Source organism: Mytilus galloprovincialis, chromosome 9 (genome assembly GCF_965363235.1).
Source record: "Mytilus galloprovincialis chromosome 9, xbMytGall1.hap1.1, whole genome shotgun sequence".
NCBI lineage: Eukaryota > Metazoa > Mollusca > Bivalvia > Mytilida > Mytilidae > Mytilus > Mytilus galloprovincialis.
Genome location: NC_134846.1, coordinates 1,518,929 through 1,546,711, shown reverse-complemented (window position 1 = coordinate 1,546,711; position 27,783 = coordinate 1,518,929). Strand labels below are relative to the sequence as shown.

The 27,783-nt window shown below is 33.3% G+C and overlaps 1 protein-coding gene across 1 annotated transcript; it reads left to right on the top strand.

Annotated features, from left to right (window-relative positions):
- Positions 1–27,783, top strand: LOC143046455 (sodium-coupled monocarboxylate transporter 2-like). Its single transcript, XM_076219615.1, has 11 exons — positions 1–377; positions 2,638–2,703; positions 4,113–4,164; positions 6,329–6,396; positions 9,450–9,604; positions 10,173–10,313; positions 12,355–12,484; positions 23,922–24,010; positions 24,612–24,724; positions 27,189–27,259; positions 27,682–27,783. Exons 1-11 carry the CDS (start codon positions 3–5, stop codon positions 27,781–27,783), a joined length of 1,362 nt encoding a protein of 453 aa, XP_076075730.1. The 5' UTR covers positions 1–2.

Below are 27,783 nucleotides of genomic sequence, written 5' to 3'. Positions count from 1 at the left end.
TTATGTGGAATAGAACTTATTCGTATACTTTTGAGAGAGGAGAATCAACGCTCTTTCATGTTGCTGATTATGTTGTGTTTGGACTTACTCTTTTGGTGTCTGCTACAATAGGACTTTTCTATGCAATTAAAGACAGAAATAGTAATAACGAGAAAGAATTCCTGTTGGCAGGGCGTAACTTATCCGTATTTCCTGTCACCCTGTCACTTCTCTCTAGCTTCATCTCAGCGATAACTCTGCTAGGAACACCAGCTGAAGTTTATAAGTACAACACGATGTACTGGCTTATTTCTATAGGATTTGTCTTGGCTGCTACGGCGTCAGCTCATATCTTCATTCCAGTATTTTACAACCTTGGTGTCACCAGTGTGTTTGAGGTAAGCCTGATGTTTTGTTATCTGCTTCTGTCACAGCTAATATCTTTATTACAGTAGCTTACCATCTTGTTGTCACTTAACGTGTATGAAAGCTATATATGTCGCACCTGCTATTGGTTGCAGCTCATATCATCATTCCAGTATTTTACAATCTTAGTGTTTCTAGTGTATTTGAGGTAAAGCTATATCTGATACCGTCTTAGCTTATATATTTACCCAAGTATTTATAATCTTGGTTTCACTAACCGTATTTGAGGTAAGCTCCAATTTCTCGTATATGATATTGTCTCATATCTTCATTAATTTTCAACCTAGATGTCAGCAGCGAGCTTTAGGTAAGTCTGACTTTTGTAATATCTGCATCTGCCTCATCAAATATCTTTATTCAAGTTTTCGTCATCTTCGTATAACTAATGTGCTCGGTGTTTTTGTCATTCAACTTTGAATTGTATTTTTTTTCTATCTACTTCTTTCTCACTGCCTATGATCACTCTGGTTTCTACAATGGTAGTGTCATTAGCATGTTTCATGCCATCGTGATTTTGTCTTGTTTGCTTCAGTAACAGTTCATACTTGCATTGCAGTATTCTTCTACCTTGGTGGTACCCATGTGTTTGAATTTTTACCATATTCATTGTACAACATAATTTGGATAAGACTATCAAACTGTGCTGGTTTGTTTTTTTTTTTTCGATAAAAGAGAGCCAAAAGATACCAACGGGATATTCAAACTCATAAGTCAAATCTAACTGATCATGACAAAAACTGATAAACCATTAAAAATCAGAAAGTATACAAAACACAATGTAAAAAACTGAAAGCAGACGATCACATCAAAACGTGGTGGTAAATTCCCGCGGGTAAATGCAGGTCCTCAGGGAGAGTAAGCATATCCTGCTTTAAATGTGGTGCCCGTTATGTAATGTATGTACAAACCCGGTGACAACTTTAATTCGGTAGGACTCTAGAATATTGTATCAACCGGCAGATAGATATTATATGTGCAGGCGTTGCTGGATTGTTAGAACATCAATTTTTTTCATCTTTAATAGTTATGTTCTTCAATTAGTTTAACACGGCAGGTGATTTTTATTTTTTAAAACTAAAAATGATTTTAATAATCGAATAAAGTAAATTATACAATTTTACAAAACACTAACATTAACTTTGAATCTGTCAAACATCTTACATTAAAACATACTTGCGTCTCGTATATACCCAGAGGTAACACATTTAAGAATAAATGCATATAGATTAGTACAAAATATATCTAACTTTAAATGTTTTACCAATTTCTTTCCTTTGATAAAGCGAGTATACAGAGAAAGTTACATTTTGTTATTATGTAATGCATATGGTGTGGTTACATTTTCGTACACTTAATTGAAAGTTATTCAAAAACACCTTTCCGCTACATGCTTATGAAGTTTGAGGTCAATGACTAGTAGGTCATTTGCTAAATGTATTATCGAAATTTCTACACGTGGTCACCAAATAGAAATTCTTGTTCATGGACTAGACGAGAGCAGTATATCTCATTGTCGCAGAAATAAAGACACTTTAATGAATAAAATTTATTTCATATCTTTATTATCAGTCGTTTCTATTTCACAAACATCAAACCGATCAGACTGCATTATACCATTATATGAAACAAAATATGCAGACATGTGCATGCTCAATTTTATTCTTGGCAATAAAATGCACTAGATATTGAATTCTCTAAATAGTAAAAATGTTTGTAATGAACATTGTATTCTTTGTTAAGTATTCTGCTTTACAAATCAAATTTTGTAAATTAACTTATGTGTTATTGTAAATTAACTTTTGTTTTATATTTGAAAACTTTGGCTATACTTTTATAATTTGGTAACTAAATATCAATTCATATGTTTGTTAATTTCCTGCACTACACGTCCTACAATTATACATCTGCATAATGCAAAGAAAATATATCACACGTCAATTGCAAAAAAAATGGACCCTAATTGTTTTACCATAAACTATTTGATATCAGTACATTTGACAAATCAACAAGTAGTTGGAAAAAATTACCCCTTATTTGTATAAAATGCACGTTAACTATGAATATAGTTCTTTTTTATTTTGAAACCCTAAATGGTAAATGAAAAATTGCAGTTCCTACATTATTCTTTATATTCAGTCATGCATTAAAATAGTTTTAGGTCCTAATCATTTCCTTCAATTAAATCATGCTCTACTGGCTATGCAATATAAAAACTGTTATTATTTGTTTCAGTATATTCAACTGAGATTTGGAGGAGTTGTTAGGATCATTTCCTGTATAGTTTATTTGGTTTGGATGGTAAGTATTAACAATTGGTCATTTCAGAGTCTGAAAACCATGGGTATTTTCATCTTCGTACCCCAAAATGAAAATAACGTAACGCCATTAGTTGAATTTTCATTGTTTGTGAAATTTTTAACCAATCACGACGTTTTGGTGTACACTTTTGAAAATATTACCCAGGATGCATTAGATTCTAAAATGGCAAATTCTATAGCTTTTTTATTGAACAATCATAGCGACCATAGACTGCTTCAAAAGAGTCTTCCAAATACTTTCATTAATTTTGCCAGTATTTGGCGCCTTTTGTCGCAACAGACCGATCACACTCTCGTACTTTGGGGATTAATCAAAACGCGATTCTTAATTTTACATGTGTTGTAACTTGTGATCATCGGCTACACTTTTATGTACAACTATTCATTGAAAACCCAATATGAAATGTACATAATTATTCTATTTGACAGGAAAATAAAATTGTTGTTTGAATTTCTGTAATACAACAATATAATGATAAAATTGGCTGAATTAGCAAGCAGACAAGAGATTTCTGAAGACACGAAATATATGATTTACAAAAGCCATAATTTGATACAGACATAATCCAAAGAAAACTACAAACAACAATTATACAATCAATTGAATATTTTGATAATTTGTCAACTTATCAAGGAAGAACTTGTATAATATTAGAATATGCTTTTATTGTTCACATCCAAATGCATTTAAGGCGTTGCTGTTGATTGTGAGCTTTAGATTTCAAGTTTATAAGGTTATATGCATCTTATTAGTTAACATATTTAAACTGTTTCTTATTCATTTTGCATAGGCGAAATTCTCATTCATAAACGGAATCTGTTCACCTTAAACATACCTTTATGTTAGAAAACAGATTGATAGTAGAATACTATTATCAAGATAACTGATCCGGATGTTGTCGTTCGCGGGTTAATAGCTTTCGTACCGTGTGAAGTTTATTTACAAATTTTCTACATTTTCCTTCTTCATTTGTCACCCATATTAACGTTGTACGATTTTTTTTTTTCAATTCCACCTAATGTTATGCTTGCGTCAGGTATGCATTAATTATCCGCAACGTTAAAGGATATATGACAGCAAAGAACGGGAGCGGAATAGCTAAATTAATTTAATCGAAGGTCAAATAACCTGAAGAAATCGGAACCTTAATGTATATATAATTTATTTGATAAATCAAACGAGGAATTTTGAATAAGTACATGACTTTTGTATATGTTATGAATCATGTCAGTATATAAGTTTTAGTTTAAAACATAGTTTTTACTGCATGTATCTGTGATGACTTAATTTACTCTATTGTTATTTCCAAAGCAATGTTTGTTAACTATCAACGATATCAACAATAATGCAACGTACCAATGGATAAAAAATCACCGTTTCTATTTCAGTTGTTTTACATGTCTATCGTACTATATGGTCCATCTCTTGCTTTGAGCGCTGGTAAGTTTATTTGAAATGTATATAGTTCTTTAGGTCTGAGTGCTTTTAAATTTACATGGCTATCGTACTATATTGTCCATCATCAGCTCTGAGTTCTTGAATTCCGGTATGAATATTCATGTTTTTCATACTCTCTGGTCAATCTTTAATTTTGACTGCTGGTGAATTTTACTTTTCTATCGTACTCTATAATTCTCATTAAGATTGCCTTCGAATGACTAAATGCATGTATAATATTCGTTTAATATGTCACCTTTAGATCAAGAATATTGCATATACAATACGAATCATGACCGGATTACTTATGCGATATATGTTTACAAATTACATGGCTATTTTCGAATTTCATCATTTGATAATATTGATTTGTACAAGTAAATTGTGGTAATTTCGTTGTCAATAATGATATATAAAGGCAACAGTAGTATACCGCTGTTCAAAACTCATAAATCCATGGACAAAAAACAAAATCGGGGTAACAAACTAAAACCGAGGGAAACGCATTAAATATAAGAGGAGAACAACGACATAACACCGAAACGTAACACACACAGAAACGGACCAAGCATCAGACAAAACACCACGAGAATAACAAATATAACATGAAAACCAAATACATGAATTTGGGATAGAAAAGTACCGTGCCACGTCTTATCTCAATTTCTCAAAAATAAGAGAAAACACAAACGACTCAACTATATACGTCAAACTAAGAAATTCTAAGAGATTGACGAAAGGTTTATATTCTTAAAATCAATGTAATGATCTTGGAAACTTTCGTAATAAAATCGAAATGTTATTAGCTTGAGATCAACAATCAATGAAATGAAATATTATTTGTTGATAATTGTAGCAGATTCGTAATAAATATAAAATAGCGTGCATAGATCATGACTAGGTTTAGTATAGATGCATGTTTGTTAAATAATTTCATAAACATTGTAATTGCAAGAAACTCATTTCATATGACTTTATTTCCAAAAATATTTTTCTATGTTAGCTTATGATTTTGAATTTTTACAATTATGTTAGTTAGATATTTATTCATAAACCCTTTGTCTTTGAACACTCTTTTGGTCAACTTTTGAACAGATCCTTTAAATTGTATTTATGACCTCTAAACCTCAAAGATAATTTGTAGAGTCTTGATAATCGGACATTACTAATGTTCCTTGCTAGAAAAAAGAAAAGAAAAGATATAGGTATCATAAACAAGACTTACGTTGCAAAAAAAATGAATACAGGTAATTGCAATAACTAATTGAATTAGTTGAAAAAAAGACTTTGTTCGAATGATTTCAAAGGCATTTCAACAAGACAAAAAAAATGTTCGAACAAATATTGAGAAGAAAAACCTAATTATATAAAAGTAGTTGCGATTGTCATCGTTCTTTCTGTCACCTCTGTTAGGGCAGGGCTTTTTGTGAGGAAAATACCCTGTTAACGAAGTCCGTATAGAGTGAACATATAAAGAAGCTTATTTGCATGTTATCTTTATCTTTGCTTTAATGATTACCAATCACAAAGAATAGTTTAATAAAAGGTGGCAAATGTGTTTGCGACAATAAGATTTAAAAATGGTATGATTGCCGCACAAGAAAATAACAAGACAAAATGAAGTAAACAATTAATTTTCATCGTGCCACCTTCAACAAGGAGCAAAAAAGCCGTCAATGGCATGAAGAAAGTAAAACAATTCAAGCGAGAAAATGAGAGCACTTACGGCATGTTCTTTGCTTGCACAATAAACGAATATCATATATAACAAACAGCTACAATAAAAGACAGCCACTGAATTGCGGTCTACAGATTTTTAAAAGATGCATACAAAATATGACAGAGTTAATATTATTTCAGACCACCAAATCAAACCATCGTCCCCAACATCAGACAATTATGCAGCAACACAACATTATATCAAATTCAGACAATATGCAGCAACACAACATTAGATCAAACTTTAAAAAACATAGTTTGAAAGGGCTTGAACCATCCGATTGATACGAAGCATAAACAAAGACACACATTTTAGATATGAGATACTCGTCATCCCACCTGAAACTTGCGGTGACTTTATGAATTCTGTTACGAAAGAATAAACCTAGAAAACATATCACAAAACGTTTACTTTTTCATTATGGCCATTATCTATGTTTTCGTTTAGTTACCGGCATCAGTTTGTGGGGCTCTGTTGTAGCAGTTGGAGTAGTGTGTACATTCTATACAACATTGGTAAGGAACGTCATAAGTATTCAAAAAATTTGTTTTACAAATTACAGTTAATAATATTCAAATACTAGTAAACAAATAAATCACCCTACAACATAATGAATTATTTACTTATAGTTGTTACTAATTATTTATGTTGATCTTCACCAGACGATTAAACAATCGCTTTCTCTAACTTTTTTTTTATTTCTAATCAATCTTGATTTGTCAATATTTTTTTTCAAATTTAAAGCAACCTTATCAGTTCATTATGTGTGCAATATAATTAGTTTGCCAGTTTTTTTGTAACCAATCAAACCATTACTAGATCAATTACATATTGATGATGTTCTTTCCATAAACAATCCGAACTTTTCTGATTGGGTTCCATTAATATATCCCCCAGAACTAGAGATTAAAGAAACAACAGACACGGCTTCCTCCGCCTCATTTTTAGACTTATATCTCGAATTTGACTTACACAGTCATCTCAGTACCAGAATCTATGACAAACGAGACGATTTTAATTTTGAAATTATAAATTTCCCCAACCTTAGTAGCAATATACCAACTTCACCTGCATATTTCGATATTCAAGAGCTTGCAGCTCCTACTCAGACTTTGTAAAACGTCATCAGTGTCTGAGTAGAAAGTTAATGAACCAGGGGTATGTCAAAGAACGTCTCATCCTTTTTCTAAAAAAGTTCATAGAAAGGTACAATGACCTTGTTGATAAATATTCCGTATCAACTTCACAAATAATACACGATGGTCTTGATGTATAGATTCTGCGTACTGATGTTGTTTATCATCTTAACAACGTGTTTTATAGTTCTTTCATTTCTCTTTGTTCTATTATTAATATTACTTTTACTGTTGAATGGTTTTATGTGATATCCGTTTGACGTGGCTCGGTACTTATACATCTCGTCAATGTGTTTGTATTGTCTTTCAATTTTTGGTGTCGTGCTTTGTATATGCGACTTTTTGTATTTCTTTGGTTCTTGTAACGTGACTCTGTACTTTAAAAAGATCCCGTCAGTGTTGATATTGTTCTAGTTTATGTCATTATGATATATTTCTATTATGAATTACAAAATACGTTGAACCATAAACGTCAAAATCATTCAATCGCGTAGTGGAATTTACTATTTGTGGATTCTTATAAAGTCTATATATTCTTATTTACATACGTTTGATGTTTTAACCCTATATGCTTACATTGCCTATGTAAATTTTAAAATTGTTTGTATGCACATTGAACGACAAATTTATGTGACGTATAAAATTTTCTGACGTCAAACACTCAAATCAATGAATGTGTTTGTAGATAGATGTTTTTGTTTTCTGTTAAATTGTTCTTTTTAAAATTGTTATACGATGATGACTGATAGTGGAATTAACTATTTGTGGATTCTTATAAATTCTATATATAACTTTTGAACTATTTTCAATCTCGGTCTATTTCTGATATTTATTCTTACATACTTTTGATTTTTTAACCCTTTATGCTAACATTGCCTATATAAATTTTAAAATTGTTTACATGCACATTGAACGACAAATTTATGTGACGTATACAATTTTCTGACGTCAGACAACACACAAATCAATGAATGTGTTTGTAGATAGATGTGTTTGTGTTCTGTTAAATTGTTCCCTTTTAAAATTGTTATACGATGATGACTGATATACCCATACTTTGACTATTTTATTTATTGTGTCTGTTTAGTTAACGCATCAATGTAAATATAACGGAATTTGATGAGACTGTCATCAAAGTGAGAGGGTTAGCGCTATAAAACCAGGCTTAATCCACCATTTTCTACATTTGAAAATGCCTGTACCAAGTCAGGAACATGACAGCTCTTGTCCATTCGTTTTTGATGCGTTTTGTTATTTGATTTTGTAATGTGATTATGGACTTTCCGAATTGATTTTCCTCTAAGTTCAGTATTTTTGTGATTTTACTTTTTACTACACTGTAATATTTAGAACACCCATTTAACCAGTGTGTATCTAATATTATTAAAGCTACCAAAGTAATTCAGTATCGGTCAAATCAAAACAGTGTATAGTTAAGTCTGGTACAAGGTTGACAAGCATCAAAAACCGATAACAAAGTTGTGCCGAACTGGCCTAAAGTGGTAAAGTTTTATTTTCAATAAGTCATAAAAATAACTTTTATATTTAAAAATGTATGATTACGACATTTGAGTGTACTATACTTAAACTTCGTCCTCTATGACTTTTCTTTGTAGATTATCAATTGATTTTTTTCGAAATACTAAAGATTTTCTTATAAATAAAGGCAACAGTAGTATACCGCTGTTCAAAACTCATAAATCCATGGACAAAAATCAAAATCGGGGTAACAAACTAAAACCGAGGGAAACGCATTAAATATATTAAATCTTATCCCAGGAATAGATTACCTTAGCCGTATTTGGTACAACTTTTTGGAATTTTGGGTCCTCAATGCTCTTCAACTTTGTATTTATTTGGCTTTATAACATTTTTTATCTGAGCATCACTGATGAGTCTTGTGAAGACGAAACTCGCGTCTGACGTATTAAATTATAATCCTGGTACCTTTGATAACTTTTTATACCACTGGGGAAATGCCACTGCTGGTGGACGTTTCGTCCCGGATTGTATCACCAGCCCAGTAGTCAGCACTTCGGTGTTGACATGAATATCAATTATATGGTCATTTGTATAAATTTCCTGTTTACAAACTTTGAATTTTTCGAAATACTAAAGATTTTCTTATCCCAGGAATAGATTACCATAGCCGTATTTGGCACAAATTTTTGGAATTTTTGGTCCTCAATGCTCTTCAACTTTGTATTTATTTGGCTTTACAACTTTTTTATCTGAGAGTCACTGATGAGTCGTGTGAAGACGAAACGTGCGTCTGGCGTATCAAATTATAATCCTGGTACCTTTGATATCTTTTTGGGTGCAGTCTGGTGTTCGTCCAATTTGAAAATTGATAATAGTGTTTGTTCCAACTGTATAAAAGCTCTGGTGGATATAACAGATTCCAAAATTATACTTCAATGTTATATATTTAGGGTGGAATGAAAGCCGTGGTGTGGACGGACTCCTTTCAGATGATGGTTATGTTTGCTGGTATGTTCACGTTGCTTATCGCAGGATGTATGAAGGTAGGCGGTATAGATGTAGTATGGAATGTGGCAGACCAGAATGAAAGAATCAAAATTTTTATGTAAGAGTACAAGTATATATAACAAATAAATTAAAGAAATAACTATCCATTAAAAGATAAGGATGCAAACAAATATAAGGTGGTGTACGACCTCAAACAATCAACAAAATCCATACCGTATACGTAAAGGATTTAATAGGCCTGATATTATGTGAATCAATTCATAAGAGAAAACCCAACGACTGGATGGATGCAAATAAACTCATCATAGATACTAGGATTGAAATCTTATATATGCGTCAGACGCGCGTGTCGTCTACAAAAGACTCATCAGTGAAGCTGGAATTAAAACATGTTAAAAAGGCCAAATAAAGTACGAAGTTAAAGAGCATTGAGGACCTAAAATTCCTAAAAGTTTTGATACAGTTAAGGTAATCTATTCCTGAGGTAGAAAAATCTTAGTTTTTCAAATATTTAAAGTTTTGTAAACTATAGAGGACTGTTTTTTTTTTTGTCAAATCTTCTTTAAATAGAAACTTATTTGCATGAACAATCTTACTTTATTGGTGAAAGGTTTAGTCGATTATATCCATTGATATTTTGTCATACTATTTACAAATCGTTTCAGCATGAACGTTGATCCTACAGTTCGCCATACTTTCTGGAACGTTGTAGTTGGTGGTGGTTTGTTTTGGACAGCAGTATACGGAATTAACCAAGCACAGGTTCAGCGTGTTCTGTCTCTGCCTTCTCTGAGAAAAGCGAAACTGTATGTTATTTTCATTGACTGTCTATTATTTTTTTTTATAATTCATGAGACCAATGCACTTATCTTTTCGATTCAGTAGTACGGCATAGAATTTTATTTTTATCAAGTCAAGTATGGAGATATAGAAAGTACAAACGGTTTGAATGACTTAGGCCGTGTTCACATTGACCTAAACTCGGTGTTGTGTAAGTGTAACTCACACGTATACTAAACAAAATTACGTTCCCATTGATAAAACTCAATGTTTACATGTAGTGTAAATCATGTTTTGTCTACATGCAGTCGATACTCGATGTAGGCCTTGTTTAGATTAAGTGTACACAAAACTAGGCATTTAAAACATTAGTTTCACCGTGTATATTTAAGGAGAAACGATGTTTGAATAAAATTGATATTTATAACAATTATCAATAAAAGTTCTTTACAGAAATATTTGTCTAAACTGATAAATATTTTTTTTTTTAGAAAAAAAAATTAACGTAGCTTTATTAAGCCCTTTTCAAGACTCAAAGCAGCATCATTGCCGAACACATAATTTCTTTTAAAAATATAGGTTTTTTCCGAATCGACTTGACTTACACAGAAATATTTGCCACTGGTCTTCACTCAAATAACGATTCACTTATAAATGCATTACTTAAAAAGTGTGAGGTAAATGTATTGTTTGTCTAGTATCTCGGATCCGTAAAATTACACTTAAAACTAAAAAAAAAAAACATTACCCCCTCCCTTTGCCAAATACTCCTTGGAGAAGAAATACCATTTGAAACAAACAGAAAAAAATAGAAATGTAGTCATCCCTAACATATCAATCCTTCTTCTTCGTCTGTAAACACACTGCTGCAGCCTACGTTTTCTCAAGCTTAATCGAGACATCTTTAGTAGCATTAAACTACTACAAATCATCAAAATGGCTTTCATAAAGAAGCAACCACTTAACTTAAAAAAGGAGGGTATTTTGTTTATTTATCCGAGTCAGAAATTTTTCCGCGCAAACGTTTTATTCAGTTGGGTTTTTTTTCGATGCTGGTAATCATTTTTTTTTTCAACATTTAACACTATATTGTATGGGGAAACTCTTGATTCAGATTTTGTTTTTATCATCTGTAGGACCAGATTTTTTTTATTCAATTTGGGTTCGGAATACGCCCCCTTATAAGTTTAAAATAATTTTTAAAATACCGAACTCCAAGAAAAATTCAAAACAGAAAGTCCCTTATAAAAAAAACAATATCAAAAGCTCACATACAACAAATGAATGGAAAACAACTGTTGTATTCCTGACTGTGTACAGGCATTTTTCCGTTAACAAATGAGCCGTATGTCGTGGTGAGTGCATCCATAACTTTGTACACAAAATATGCTTACGAGAATTTCTCGTTGCATTGAAGACATTTTGGTGACCTTCTGCTGTTGTCTGCTCTATGGTCGGGTTGTTGTCTCTTTGGCACATTCCCCATTTCCATTCTCAATTCTATTACATTTCACTTGATTATTAGTCCCCAGTTGCCTTTACTGCTCACAAGAGATTAACAAAATTTCACGTGATGATTTGAATATTTTGAAATGTATAATTATACAGAATCAATACCTTTGAACCTAATGGATGCATTTTTTAAAACTTGTTGTGTTGTTGTGATTTGACTATTGTGTTGATTATACGAAACAAGGTAAATAGCATGTGTATAATGCTAACTCTTTAGCTATGATAAAAATGAACAAGAATATTAATACAAATATAAACTGATTATCATTAAAAAAAGGGGGGATAAACAAACCTGACTAGTAATATCGAAGTGAAAGGGTATACAAAATTCAAAATCAAACAAAAAGTACTAAGTCAAAACTAAAAACAAGGAAAAGTCATATAACAAATCAAAATAACACAAAAAACGAAGATAAATGTATAATAAACATAATATTTCAAATTGAATAAGCTAGAAGCGTGTTACGTCTACAAGCAAAGTTTAAAAGCGCGGCTATGAAACGTCGCTTTCAAATTATTATTTTTTTGTAAATATATAAGTAACATATATTCCAGGGCATTATGGTTGAACTTACCTGGTATGTGTGCCGTATTGACTTTGGTGTGTTTGGTTGGTTTAACCATGTATACTTATTTTAGTACTTGTGACCCAGTTTCCTTAGAGATAATCCAGAAATCTGATCAGGTACAATTGTTCAAAAGTATATAGATATAGGAAGATTTGGAATGAGTGCCAATGAGACAACTCTCCATCCAAGTGGTATTTTAATTAAGTATCAGCCGTGATGTAGTGGTTAGTGCATCGGACTACTAACGCAAAGCTTCCTGGTTTGATTCCCGGGCCGGGATGAAAATTTCAGAGACTTAAATTTCGGCTCTCCCTTGACACCATTTGCGAGTATGGTCTTGAGGAAATGATGCTAGTCCGTCGGATAAATGACTGACCCGTGTTAAGAGAGAACCATATCTCTTGCACGTAAAAGACACTCTTGTAGATTTCGAAAAAGAGTAGGTTAATGCCGCTACAATGCAGCACTCGCACCCGCAAAGTGGAAAGGGATTAATATAAGTTGCAAAAATTGTTTCCTAATCCACTATAAATAAATATGTTTAAACTGATTGGTTATCAAAGGTACCAGGATTATAATTTAATACGCCAGACTCGCGTTTCGTCTTCATAAGACTCATCAGTGACGCTCAGATAAAAAAAAAATATACATTCTAACAAGTACAAAGTTGAAGAGAATTGAGGACCCAAAATCCCAAAGAGTTATGCCAAATACGCAAATGTAATCTATTCCTGGGATAAGAAAATCCTTAGTTTTTCGAAAAATTCAAAGTTTTGTAAACTCATCGCAGATACAAGGATTACAACTGTATACGAAAGACGCGTTTTGTCTACAAACGACTTGTCAGTGAGGCTTAAATCAAAAAACTTAAAAATGGCCAAATAAATTCCGAAGTTGAGTGATGTAAGAATGATTGAAGTTCATTGATATGTAAGATAATGTATGACACACTCATGTGATAACGATAAACCAGTTCGTGGTTGCGAAATCTGTTACTGATATCAATATACCCTGAATCTTAATTATAGAGCAGTATGTGTGACAGTACTTGCGTTATTTTAATCAAATGACTGCGCAACAAAGGAAAACTGACAGTTAAATGTATACACCAATGTATAGGGGATGTCCTACTGTGATCCTTTCAAAAGGATAAACTCACTTAACAAATAGTCACAAATACGGTAAAGTCATCTGTTTAAGGTCTGTTCCAGGCTCATAAAGATATTTTAGGAAGAAATTATGTATTACACTTTTCTTACTAAAACATTTTTTGTAACTGAAAATCATACTCATAAAACTGACATTAAAAGTAATTTTAATACATAGTGATACAAATGAAAAATGAAAGAAAAATCAGTTGTCTCTTTCATAAATCATTTGTTAGAACCTTTTGAACCTTTAATATACTTATTTTGTAGAATTATTATGTTTTGAATTTTTTGTGAACATTTTGTGACACCGTTTGATACGGTGCTTTTTGTCCGCGATTTGCTTTTTGTCCGCTTTTGCTTTTTGTCCGATTATTTTGCTTTTTGTCCGATACTTTTGCTTTTTGTCCGTTGCTTTTTGTCCGTTTTGCTTTTTGTCCGATAATTTTGCTTTTTGTCCGATACTTTTGCTTTTTGTCCGTAGCTTTTTGTCCGTTTTGCTTTTTGTCCGATAATTTTGCTTTTTGTCCGACACTTTTGCTTTTTGTCCGTTGCTTTTTGTCCGTTTTGCTTTTTAGCTCACCTGGACCATAGGACTAAGTGAGCTTTTCTCATTTTCTCATTATTCGTCGTCGTCATTAATTTTTACAAAAATCTTCTCTTCTGAAACTACTGGCAAAATTAAAGCAAACATGGCCAAAATCATCCTTAGGGTATTTAGTTTCAAAAAAGTATCCGATGACCCCGCCCAATAATTAAGATGGCCGCAATGTCTAAAAGAAGAGCATCGCATAAAATGTAGATTTTGGCTTATATATCTGAAACAAAACCATAGAGACAATCTAGCAAGGGATAAGAACATTTCGCCTCATAAAATAATGTGGACCAGTCAGAACTTTTCATGTGGGACAATATGAGCTCTTAATTTAAAAAAAAGTGGGACAATCGGGAATAAGCCCTACAGACTTGAGCAATTCTAAAATAAACACTGTTGATGTATCTCTTTTAAATTTTCTATTAAAAAGTGTTTTACATTTACGAATGCACTATATTGTATCTGTATCTAAAATATTAAACGCATTTATTTCGTGATAGAAATTAAGTAAATGCTTAAGTAACCATTTTATTACTTTTCCCCCTCTTTTCGAGTTTGTCAAACAAAAATAAACTACTTTGTTGAAAATGCTGTTGTGTTAACCAAAGTTTCCTTAATCTTATTACTTGAATAACCTCGAACTTCCTCGTCATTTGGATATAGTTGCTAAATAATTCCGAAATGTATGGATTAATACAGTTTATCTAAATAAATAGCTACACATGTATTACGTAAACTTTGTGATAGTGTTCCAAAAATGAAGTTTGTTTGTTTGTTATATTTGTAATATTTGTAATGTTTAAGAAAAATAAAGTTGTTGGAAATATGACGAAAATATAACCAGACTTAAAAAAGTTTTTTTTTTAACTGAAATGTTGCAAAATATTTTGGAGCGACTGTCAATCGGCCATTCGCATATAAGTGCAAATGGTGACTATATATTATTAGCGGGAAGACGAAACTGTGCGTTTAAGCAATAACATGTCGTAAATGTGTGCACTTCCACATGTAGCAAACGCCGACACCATTTAACATAATGATAAAACTATTCAAACGAGAAAACCATTGATTTACAAAACACTATACAACAAACAAATACAGAAACAAACAACAACTATTGAATTACAGATTGAAACTCCGTTCCTGACTTATTCGTATGATTATCATATATAATATTTAGCGCGGTTAAACATCAATTTAGAATTTCAATAACGAAACCATCACTCAAGGATTATTTGATTTGATAAATTTCTAAACTATTCTAAAGTTTCGAGCATATAAAAAAGAAGATGTGGTATGATTGCCAATGAGACAACTATCCACAAAAGACCAAAATGACACAAACATTAACAACTATAGGTCACCGTACGACCTTCAAAAATGAGCAAAGCCCATACCGCATAGTCAGCTATAAAGGCCCCGATAAGACAATGTAAAATAATTCAAACGAGAAAACTAACGGCCTTATTTAAGTAAAAAAATTAACGAAAAACAAATATGTAACACATAAACAAACGACAACCACTGAATTACAGGCTCCTGACTTGGGACAGGCACAGATTTAAATTATGTGCCGGAGTTAAACATATTAGCGGGATCCCAACCCTCCCCCTAACCTGGGACAGTGGTATACCAGTACAACATAAGAACGAACTATAAAAATCAGTTGAAAAAGGCTTAACTCATCAGATAGACACAAATACAAGTGGACGTGGCCGGGTACTTATACATCCCGACACAAAAAGTCACTATGAACAGATCTGAGAGTACTCGCAGTTATCTGACAGCTATTTCAAAGCCACTAACAACTAATAAAAAGTCATGCCTCTGAGACTTAACGTTCGTTTAAGTCTTTGAATATCCCATGTATTCTACAAATTGGTGTACGTACACCATTGCTCACACGTTTGAGAATGACAGACTAACTTACGACCAGAATGAATAAGAATTAGTCTATATAACAAGATCTAAAATATTTCTAGTGTAAAAGACTTTAACCTCGCCACATTATTTATGTATGTGCCTGTACCAAGTCAGGAGCCTGTATATTCAGTGGTTGTCGTTTGTTTATGTGTTACATATTTGTTTTTTCATTTATTTTTTTGACATAAATAAGGCCGTTAGTTTTCTCGTTTGAATTGTTTTACATTGTCTTATCGGGGCCTTTTATAGCTGACTATGCTGTATGGGCTTTCCTCATTGTTGAAGGCCGTACGGTGACCTAATGCTGTTAATGTCTGTGTCATTTTGGTCTTTTGTGGATAGTTGTCTCATTTGCAATAATACCACATCTTCTTTTTTATAAGAATGCCAACTCCTCACACGTACAATTATTACTTCATTTTCTTTTTTTCACTCATCTAATTATTATATCTATTTTAATTCAATATTGTATCCATATAAATGTATATGAACGCTAACATATATATAATTATTGCGATATCATATATAAGAGAGAGGCAAAGTGTACCAAAGGATAATCACACTAAAAAGGGTTGAAACAAACCAACAAAGCCGCAGCTGAATGAAAAACAACAAGATACACAACAGTCCACAAAACAAATGGTCCGAGAACACAATTAATTCGTAGTGCATTTCTTTTAGAACATAAATGAAAATTTAAAAAAATCCCACCTGCGCTTTCTCAATGAAACTTTTACAGTGTATTGTACTAATTTTGGGACAAATTATATCAAAATTATAGAAAACTTCATCGCGTCTAACTCAAAATATGGACAATTTTGTGTTTAGGGTGTCTTGAAATCTTTTGACAGCTTCCGAAGTGCTAATTTTTAACCTTTTTCAGCTGGACCAAATCACTACTTTCCTGTAAAATTCTGGACCCAAATTTTTTTACAGTGTAATTTCACCCCCCCCCCCCCCCTACTTACAATGTGAGGCATTAAACAAGGAGAAATAAATTTGGAAGGGGTATAAAAATTATTGGCAAGTAACCCACTGTTATCACTAGGGACTTATAACGAAAATCAAGGGACGACAATTGTGGTCTCGGACGAAATCATTGAAATTTAAAATCTGAGCAACAAGAACCAATGCAACTGTGATGATGTATGGTTAACTGGAAGAGTAAGATAATCCTGCTCCGTCCATTAAGTTTTAAAAAGTCATGAATTAAACTCAAACTCTCGAACACGTTGTCTTGGAAGATCTTTATTCCAAGGGGGTCCTTAATAGTTGCTTTTTGATAATCCTATAAGGAGTTTATAATTTAACTCCTTGCGAACACTTTCATAAGGAACGAAAATTCCCATCTGCATCTTTTTGAAAAGATTGCAAATATTGTTTACATTAAATAGGGTATCCCATTTCAAACCCAGCGTCCCGGAAAATCTCATTTTAGGGCACTAGACAATGATTAAATGTAGTAATTCGATAATAGTACATGGATTTCTCGCGAAAACATCGTTAAGGCGAAATTTAAAGTTTGTCTTGGCTGATTGAAGAAATTTCACAATAAAAACTGAAACGCAAAAACGCAAAAACGCATAAAGATGTTTATTCAGGACAATAACTTATATAAAACAACAGCAGAAATACATATAATGTATCACCAATGGAGGTTGTAAAATACTGTAGGTGATACTTAAACGTAATGTTCTATTTATTTTTTTTGTCGTTAAGGGGACTGGAGGGTATTAATCCATTATTTTCTAAATATACATGTAGGATTTTGCTTGTTTTTCTATAGATGAACTTTTATCATATACTAAATAGAAAAATCAAATAAAAACATGGGGTTATCGTTCACTTAAGCTCACAATCTGCCCTCGAAAGAAGCAACCATTTTTGTTAAGGTACTTTTTTAAGTTGAACTAATAGGAGGAATAGAGAGATATATATATCGAAATAAAAAAAGAACTAAATTACAGAAATCGATTTAATTTTACAACTGTTTAGTTTACGTAAAGCATATTTGAAAAATATCTATAGGTCACCGATGAGTTGAAAAAGACATTTTAATTCTAATGCCAAAACAAAATGTCATTATTGCACTAAAGGGAGACAATTTGGAGCTTTTACAGTGATATAAACATTTGAAAAATAAATCTGAGGCCAAAATCATTCGATTTTTTGGGTTGATTTTTTAGCCAATTCATAAAGTTATAACTAATAGTGTAATAAATAAAATTTGTAATGTAAACAAAAATAATAAAATTTTTGCTGAAATTACCCTCGAGCCTCCGAAAGAGCAAGTATTGCACAAAAAAAAGGAATCATCCTTTAACGGAAACAACTCTTGAAATCATCGGCTATTCGTCGATGACTAAAGGCTATTTATTTCTGAAATCTAAATTTTGTTTTGCTGTTCTGAGTGTTCAAGATGTTACATGCAGCTAAAATATTGGTAAAACATTTGAAAAAATACTGATCTGTATAAAATTTACACAAAAGTAAAAGAATGAAAGCCACTGGAATGCAGTCCAGGACTCGGATAAATAAGCACATTTAAATAAGAGTGCACACACTGAAATGTCTCGCCTACTTTACTCATCATTAATATTATGTTGATAGCCCGAAGTATAAAGATTTATTACAACTGCCACATAAACTTAACATTAACCAAGATAGCTAATCAAAGACCAAATGAATTATGAAAATGAGGTAAAGGTCAGACGAACCATACCAGGCAGACATGAACAGCTAACAATTCTTCGATACAACAAATATACTTGACCTATTACTTATAGTTTAAGAAAAACAGACCAAAACACAAAAACTTGACACTGTGCAATGAACCGTGAAATTGAGGTCATGGTCAAATAAAACCTGGGAGACTTATATATATAGATCATAAGATATTTTCATGCACCAAATATAGTGACCTTTGGCATATAATATTAGATAAAAAGACTAAAACTCAAAAACTGAACTTTGACCACTGAACCATGAAAATGAGGTCAAGGTCAGATGATATCTTCCCGCTAGACATGTACACCTTACAATCATTCCATACAACAAATATTGTAGACTCATTGCATAAAGTATGAGAAAAACAGACCAAGACAGAAAAATTTAACTATAACCACTGAACCGTGAAAATGAGGTCAAGGTCAGATGACACCTGCCAGTTGGACATGTACACCTTACAGTCCTTCCATACACCGAATATACTAGCCCTGTTGCTTATAGTATCTGAGATGTGGACTTGACCACCAAAACTTATTCTAACCTTTGTTCACTGATCCACGAAATGAAGTCGAGGTCAAGTGAAAACTGTCTGACGGGCATGAGTACCTTGCAAGGTACGCACATACCAAATATAGTTATCCTATTACTTATAATAAGAGAGAATTCAACATTACAAAAATTCTGAACTTTTTTTTCAAGTGATCACTGAACCATGAAAATGAGGTCAAGGACATTGGACATGTGACTGACAGAAACTTCGTAACATGAGGCATCTATATACAGAGTATGAAGCATCCAATTCTTCCACCTTCTAAAATATTAAGCTTTTCAGAAGTTAACTTACGCCGCCGCCGCCGCCGCCGCCGGATCACTATTCATATGTCGAGCTTTCTGCAACAAAAGTTACAGGCTCGACTAAAATGACAGGTTATATGAACTGAGTGGCAATAAAAGCACAAGTCTAACACTTGCTTTTTAAAAAAATGAAAATCTTTATTTAAAATGGTCATCTTTAAACAAACAAAAATTGAATATGAAAATTTACAATTCCAACAATAGATCGATATTAAACAGAAATGTTTCATTATCATTTTTCGGCTACAGTTGGTATATGAACCATCAAAATGTCAAAATATCAACATAGAGTATTTACAAAGAATGTTTCTGTTATGTTGTGCAACTAAATCTCTACAGCAAATGGTAGTGACAACACTAGATGTTAATAAGGATCCAGCGAAAAGCCAGGCTTTTGTCCACGAAGGTAGCAAATTGTCGGTGTGACTATCGCTGACGGCTTTTGGTAACACACGATATGGTTGTTGGTCATGTTGTTATCACCAAGGGAAGGTCATCGTGCTCTTAATTTCCACACAAACTGATATAGCTCCAAAGGTTTAACAATGAACACCAATGGACACTCATGTCAATTGGAAGGCCATGCGGAATCAATATCGGAGATGTTAAAGACAAATGCATCGGTCATGCTGGGCTTTTGTTGCTTAATGTCTAAATGGACATGGCCTATAATTAAAAGATCCTTTTGCGGAATTTGTGGATTATTTGGTCAACTGTATACAGTCTACGAGCAATTGCATCCTGGGAAAAGCCTCATTAGATAAACCCCAATTTGTTTGTAATTGGTTGTCAGAAAGACCTGGCATATAGTCTTATATTTATTGAACTTACATACTTACAATAAGGGATAAGCCAGCGAGTAAGTCAGCAAAGGGTTAGGGAAGTACCTTGGTATATAAAAAAGTCGAAATAAACAATTGCCGGCTGGCCAAGAGATTCTCCGCGTGGGGTATGATGCCAGAGGTAGAAGTAGACATTGCCTTAAAAAAGGCACAGATCACTTAGGCCCAAGACCCGTGCGAGTTTGACAACAATGAATTAAAAGGGTAAGGTGGTACCTCTGTTTGCAACGAAGTCGAAATACACTTTAATAATTGCCGGCTGGCCAAACTAAAAGATTCTCCACGTAGGCCATTTTACCAGAGATAGAGGAGGGCATTGCCATACAAATTTCATATAGCACTTATGCCCTAGACCCGTACGAGTTTGACAATAATGAATCAAAAGGGGGAGATGGTACCTCTGTTTACAACAAAGTCGAAATAAAGTATTGCCGGCTGGCCAAACTAAGAGGTTCTCCACGTAGGCCATTTTACCAGAGATAGATATGGTAATTGCCTTTAAAATGGCATATAACACTAGTTCCAAAGACCTGTACGATTTTGCCTGCAAGGGGTTAAAAATAAAAGGTGTTACCTTTGTTTACAACGAAGTCGAAACAAACCTCTACCTCTGGTATAATGATCCACGTAGAGAATCCCGGAGTTTGGCCTACCGGCTACAGTTATTTTGACTTTAATGTGAACAGAGGTACCACCTCCTCATTTTAGCTCTTTACTGACAAACTCGTACGGGTATATGTCATATAAGTGCTATAGGCTATTTTAAAGGCAATGACCACCTATACCTCTGGTAGCATGGCCCATGTGGTGAATCTCGTAGTTTGAACAGCCGGCAATATTTCATAACGACTTTGCGATATACTAGAATACCCTCCTTTCCTTTTGCTGGCATAAGTGTTATAAACCATTTTAAAGGCAAGGCCCACCTCTACCTCTGGTATCATGATAAACGTGGATCATCTTTTATTTTTGGCCATCCGGCAATAGTTTATTTCGACTTTGTTATATACCAGGGTACCCTCCTTACCCTTTGCTGACAAACTCGTACAGATCAATGGAATAAGAAGTATGGGCCATTTTAGATGCAATGTCCACCACTACCTTTGTTATAATGGCCTATGTGGAGAATTTCTTTTTTTGGCCAGCCGGCAATAATTCATTTCGACTTCGTTGTAAACATAGATACCACCTCCCCCTTTTAACACTTTGCTGAAGCACTGGTATGGGTCTACGGCATAAGTGGCCATTTTTGAGGCTATGGCCACTTCTACCTCTGGTATCATGGCCCATGTGGAGAATCTCTTCGTTTAGCCAGCCAGCAATAGTTTATTTCGACTTTGTGATATACTTAGGTACCCCCCTTACCCTTTGCTGATTAACTTACACGGGTCTGGGACATACGTGTTATGGCTATGTTAGAGGTAATGCCTACCTCATCCTCTGATATAATACCCCGCCTATAGAATCTCTTAGTTAGGCCAGTCGGCTTAATTTATATTTTCGTTGTAAAAAGAGGCATCGCATCCCCCCTTTAACCTTTTGCTGACAAACTCGTACAGGTCTAGGGCGTTAGTTTTATCAGCCATTTAAAAGGCAATGCACACATTTAACCTAGGATTAATGGCCAACTTGGAGAATCTCGTACTTAAGCAAGCCGGCAATAATTTATTTCGACTTCTTTGTAAACAGAGGTTCCAACTCCCTTTTAAACCCTTTGATGATACCGCGTACTTCTCTAGGGAATAAGTGATTTAGGCCATTTTAGAGGCAATGACAACCTCTACCTCTGGTATCATGGCCCACGCGGAGAATCTCTTAGCCATCCAGCAATAGTTTAGTTCGACTTTATTATATACTAGGGTACCAACCTTACACTTTGCTGACTAACTCGTACGGGTCTAGGTCATACGTGCTCATGGTCATTTTATAGAGGCAATCCCTTCCTCTACCTCTCATATTATAGCCCGCATGGATAATTTCTTAGTTTAGCCAGCGGGCAACAGTTTATTTCAACTTCGTTATATACCGGGCTAATTCATCCCCCTTTTAACTCATTGTTGACAAACTCGTTCGGGTATGGTATAATGGCCTACCTGGAGTATGTCTTAGTTTAGCCAGGTTTCAATAGTTGTTTTTTAGACTTAGGGATATACAAGAGTATCCCCCTTGCCCTCTGTTGACCAACACCTACGGGTCTAGGATATTAGTGCTTCGAGCCAATTTAGAGGTAATGCGATATATTGTAAAAGACATGAAATTTCATGTACAAATCATTTATAATGTGAGTATGGTCTGTATTTAACTCCTAAAAGGACATGGTATTTTAAAGTTCAAAATGAAACCTGCCAAAAATATACACATTTTATATCGGACATAAAGCAAAATTATCGGACAAAAAGCAAAACGGACAAAAAGCAACGGACAAAAAGCAAAAGTTTCGGACAAAAAGCAAAATAATCGGACAAAAGGCAAAACGGACAAAAAGCAACGGACAAAAAGCAAAAGTTTCGGACAAAAAGCAAAATAATCGGACAAAAGGCAAAACGGACAAAAAGCAACGGACAAAAAGCAAAAGTTTCGGACAAAAAGCAAAATTATCGGACAAAAAGCAAAAGCGGACAAAAAGCGAATTGCGGACAAAAAGCACCGTATCAACCGTTTAATAGTGCGGTTGTTAATTGTTATAAGTTATTAATTTTTACATGTTTTATTACATGCGAAATGAAAGATCGTACTTGTCCCAGTGACTTGTACTTACATTTCGGTTTACTGACATGGTGATTTAGTTCCCATATGATGGACTAATTATGTTCTGAAATAATAGTGTGATCTTCTACAAGCTTTTTAACCTTATTATATAAACTTGATGTTATTTATGAACAATGTCAATATTATAACTTTCAGTGACAATCATATACATTATGCCTATCAAATAATTCAGTTTTTAAAGATAATTGAAAAGCCTACACAACGAGAAATGTGATTATTTTAGGTCATTTTCTTAAAGGTCAACCGTATTTTGGGCAACTAATAAAATATTTAACACTTTCAAAAATAGTCATACATTTGTGCACCTAACAGAAATACCCTGCAACAAAGTGTAATTCGTAATCGAACTTTCTGTATTGAAATCCTTGAACTTATCTTCTTAATCATTATGATTCAAAACGAATGCGTGTTATTTTTCCACATCTGACATGCATTATCAATTCATCACTTAATAAGGCGAACAAAACAAAAAGAATTCAGGGTCAATACTGCACGCAATTTATGTTGTTCTTGGTGTGGACGAATATATGTGTATCTTTATAAGTAAATAAGAAACTATCCCAACCACAAAAAAAAAAAAAAAAAAAAAACGAATTCTGTTGTTTCCATCGCGTCATAAATTGTTACCAAACTATAATGTTGATTAACATAAATGGTAAACTGTTAATAATTGAGGAATGATTCAATTTGACAGCTGATACCACTTTTCACAATGGACCTTGTAGGACATATAGCTGGTTTACCAGGACTTGTTATATCATGTGTGTTCAGTGGAAGTTTGAGGTACGTTAATGTTAAAACATCAATGCAATATTGTTGTTACCTAATGGCGTTCGATACACTACAAATCGTTTAGAAGAAATTAGATAACAACAAGGAAACTTTTTATTTTTGGTTTTTTAAAATACTTTTTGTAAAAGAAATACCTGATCCGGATGCAGGTGGCTGCTGTACAAGAAATAAATGTGGAGAAAACGAGGAAATATTGATCGACTGCTTGTAGTTTGTTTAACGTCTACTTGAAAATAATTCGGGCATATTCAGGAGGAGAAAAAATATTATAAATCCATTCGGTAGCGTAAGTAAAGTTGACCAATGAGAGAGATATGTATGTTAGATACTTGCAAAAATATAGCCTTTAAACAACATATCACATATGGCCCATGTAAGTTAATGCAAGGATAATTGGAGATGGGCGGACAGAATATCAATCTTCTTATACGATTTGCCGCATAATTAAAACACCACTCGCATTCAAAGAGATGTGCGAATTCATAACAATTGTTTACTTTGAATGATAGAATAATGTCTTGTATTGTCTTAAAAGGGAAGCAGAATGAATTGAAACAGTGATAACAGACTTATGAATGTTTCATCTTTGTAGTACGATATCATCTGGATATAATGCTATTGCTGCCATTTTGCTGGAAGATTTTGTAAAGCCATGTTTTCCGAAAATGACATCATTAGCAAAGACTGTGCTTTCAAAAATGGCTAGTAAGTTTAGCTTTTGAAATATGAAATATCCATTGTATTGTCCCTATCAAACCCCTTATAAAAACACTGAGTATTTTTTCTTTCGTGCGTTTGAACCGCTTTTTTGGAGTTGACATCATCCAAACATTTCAAAAAAGAGCAAAACAGATGAACAGAAACAAAGTTAAAAAGGCCCTAACATGTGTTGAGTTTACCAAGTTCAACATTGAACAGTAAATGATATATTGTTTAATCTACACTAGTTTGTCCAGATAATTGTAATAATAGAGACAGACGTCAGCACATGAAACAAAAAGGCACACAACGTGGTTATGTAAAACTGTTTTTCCGTGCACACTAAAATATATGCTGTACATTCCAGCAACCAACATGGTTTGAACAATGAACAATATGACGGCACAGAATCTAGAAAACGGGGTAACAATGTATGCGCTACTATAGAAAACTATGTTCACCCAATACGAGTAGCGCAGCGAAAAAAAGATCAAGTACACCACTTACTTTAAGTTCTTTAAATCGCATCATAATTTAAGAATGAAATTGGAAGTACTAACGTTACAAAAATATGTGTGTTCTATCAGACAAAATTTGACAACAAGAAAAACAAACAAAACGTTTATACTATTTTTACACTATTTGATAGTTTTTCAACGAAAAATCGGCATTCAAATAGAAAACTATAGGAGCAACAAACGCTTATACTTTTTTACACTATTTAATAGTTTTCGAACAAAATATCGGCATTCAAATAGAAAACTATAAGAGCAAAGACACTTATACCATTTTACACTATTTAATAGTTTTCGAACAAAAAATCGGCATTCAAATTTAAAACTATAAGAGAAAACAAACACTTATACTTTTCTAAATTATTTAATAGTTTTTCAACAAAAAGTCGTCATTCAAATAGAAAACTATAGGAGCTCTTCTTAATAATGTTTTATGAGTGCCATCAGTAGGTTGACCGTTATGACAAATCTGTTTCACAACGGATGTTTTACAATTGTTTTAAAAACAAATTCGATCTTAACACTGAATGAATCTTGTCACCGTTATCGTATGGAGCACTTGAGATCCCCCACTGAACATTATTGATTGGGATTGTGTTGCTCAGTTATATATGTTGGCGTTTGTTTCAGTGTTTCTGTTGTTACGATGTGTTCCTGTATCAAGTTAGGAATATGACAGTTGTTATCAATTCGTTTGATGTGTTTGAGCTTTTGATTTTGATTTTGCCTTTTGATTAGGGACTTTCCTATTTGAATTGTCATCGGAGTTCTGTACTTTTATGTTTTTTTACTTTTTCTTCATATAGTTTATGTGTTACCCTCGGTTTTAGTTTGTAATCTTGATTTGTTGACTTTTGATTTATACGGCGGTATGCTACTGTTGCCTATATTTGTATATGAAATACTGGTGTTTTGCCATGGCGTGAACAGTTTCTGTAGACTTGAGCTTTGGCGTGAACAGTTTCTGTAGACTTGAGCTATGGCGTGAACAGTTTCTGTAGACTTGAGCTATGGCGTGAACAGTTTCTGTAGACTTGAGCTTAGGCGTGAACAGTTTCTGTAGACTTGAGCTTTGAATGTCGTGTTTTGCTATGGCGTGAACAGTTTCTGTAGACTTGAGCTTTGAATGTCGTGTTTTGCTATGGCGTGAACAGTTTCTGTAGACTTGAGCTTTGAATGTCGTGTTTTGCTATGGCGTGAACAGTTTCTGTAGACTTGAGCTTTAAATGTCGTGTTTTGCTATGACGTGAACAGTTTCTGTAGACTTGAGCTTTGAATGTCGTGTTTTGCTATGGCGTGAACAGTTTCTGTAGACTTGAGCTTTGAATGTCGTGTTTTGCTATGACTTGAACAGTTTCTGTAGACGAGCTTTGAATGTCGTGTTTTGCTATGACGTGAACAGTTTCTGTAGACGAGCTTTGAATGTCGTGTTTTACTATGACGTGAACAGTTTCTGTAGACTTGAGCTTTGAATGTCGCCTTTGTATCTTCTAGCCCCTTTAAAGACACGAACGAAAGACTGAATTCATGTCTGTTTCTTTCAAAATTTGTTTGAATATTATTATGAAAAGAAATTTCTAATATGCGGCTTTAATGAAACAATCTTTATAGGAAATTCGTCTCTATGTTTTAAATAGTGTGCTCCACAGAAAAGATGATAATTATATATTAGACCAACGTGTCATTGTATGTCATCTGTGTACACGACGCATGTTTCTGGTGATCGTTCAAAACTAAAAGAAAGAAAAAACCTATTACATAAAACATTCAAGAGCATCAAAACAGAAACAAATCATGCATTGACCTCGGACGAATAAGGCAAGTAATGAGTATTGGTAAAGAAAGTTTTACAAATACTTCTTCCAACATATCGAGTAAAGATTTCCCCATTTATTTTTGTAGGTATTAGTATAGCAGTTATCAAACAACTAGAAATTTATTAATTTTCTTTTTAGTTATTGTCTGTGGAGGAGTTTGTCTTTTGATTGCTTACATCGTTTCTCAGCTGGGTGGATCTATATTACAGGTAACATTAAAATGGAATAAATGCCAATACTTGGCTTTTGAATATTTGAATTAACATATTTGTAAAGATATATAGAGGATATATAGATGTGTGAAACTGTATTAGCTCAGGAGCAAGAATTAATGGGTACATTAATCTTGATTGATATCATTGACACAATAAAACACATAGAAACCAATAACATTCGCACACAACTTTGACAGTGTTTCCTGATTATAGTTACTCCACAATGAAATATACAAGAAAAAATAACAATACGCCTTAGTGTCATGTTGAAAAAATATGTTGGTTTCACAATCGGTTATTTAATAGATAATCATGTTATATATTTGATTTTGAGATCGCAGCCAAACAAAATAATAAAAAAGCAAATTTATTTAAAAACAGTAGGTTTTTTTTGTGTATGACCTTTATTATTTCAGGTATCCTATATTCTGTTTGGTATGCTTGGAGGACCATTACTTGGCGTATTTACACTTGGAGTACTATTCCCATGGGCAAATAAATGGGTATGGGCATTTTAG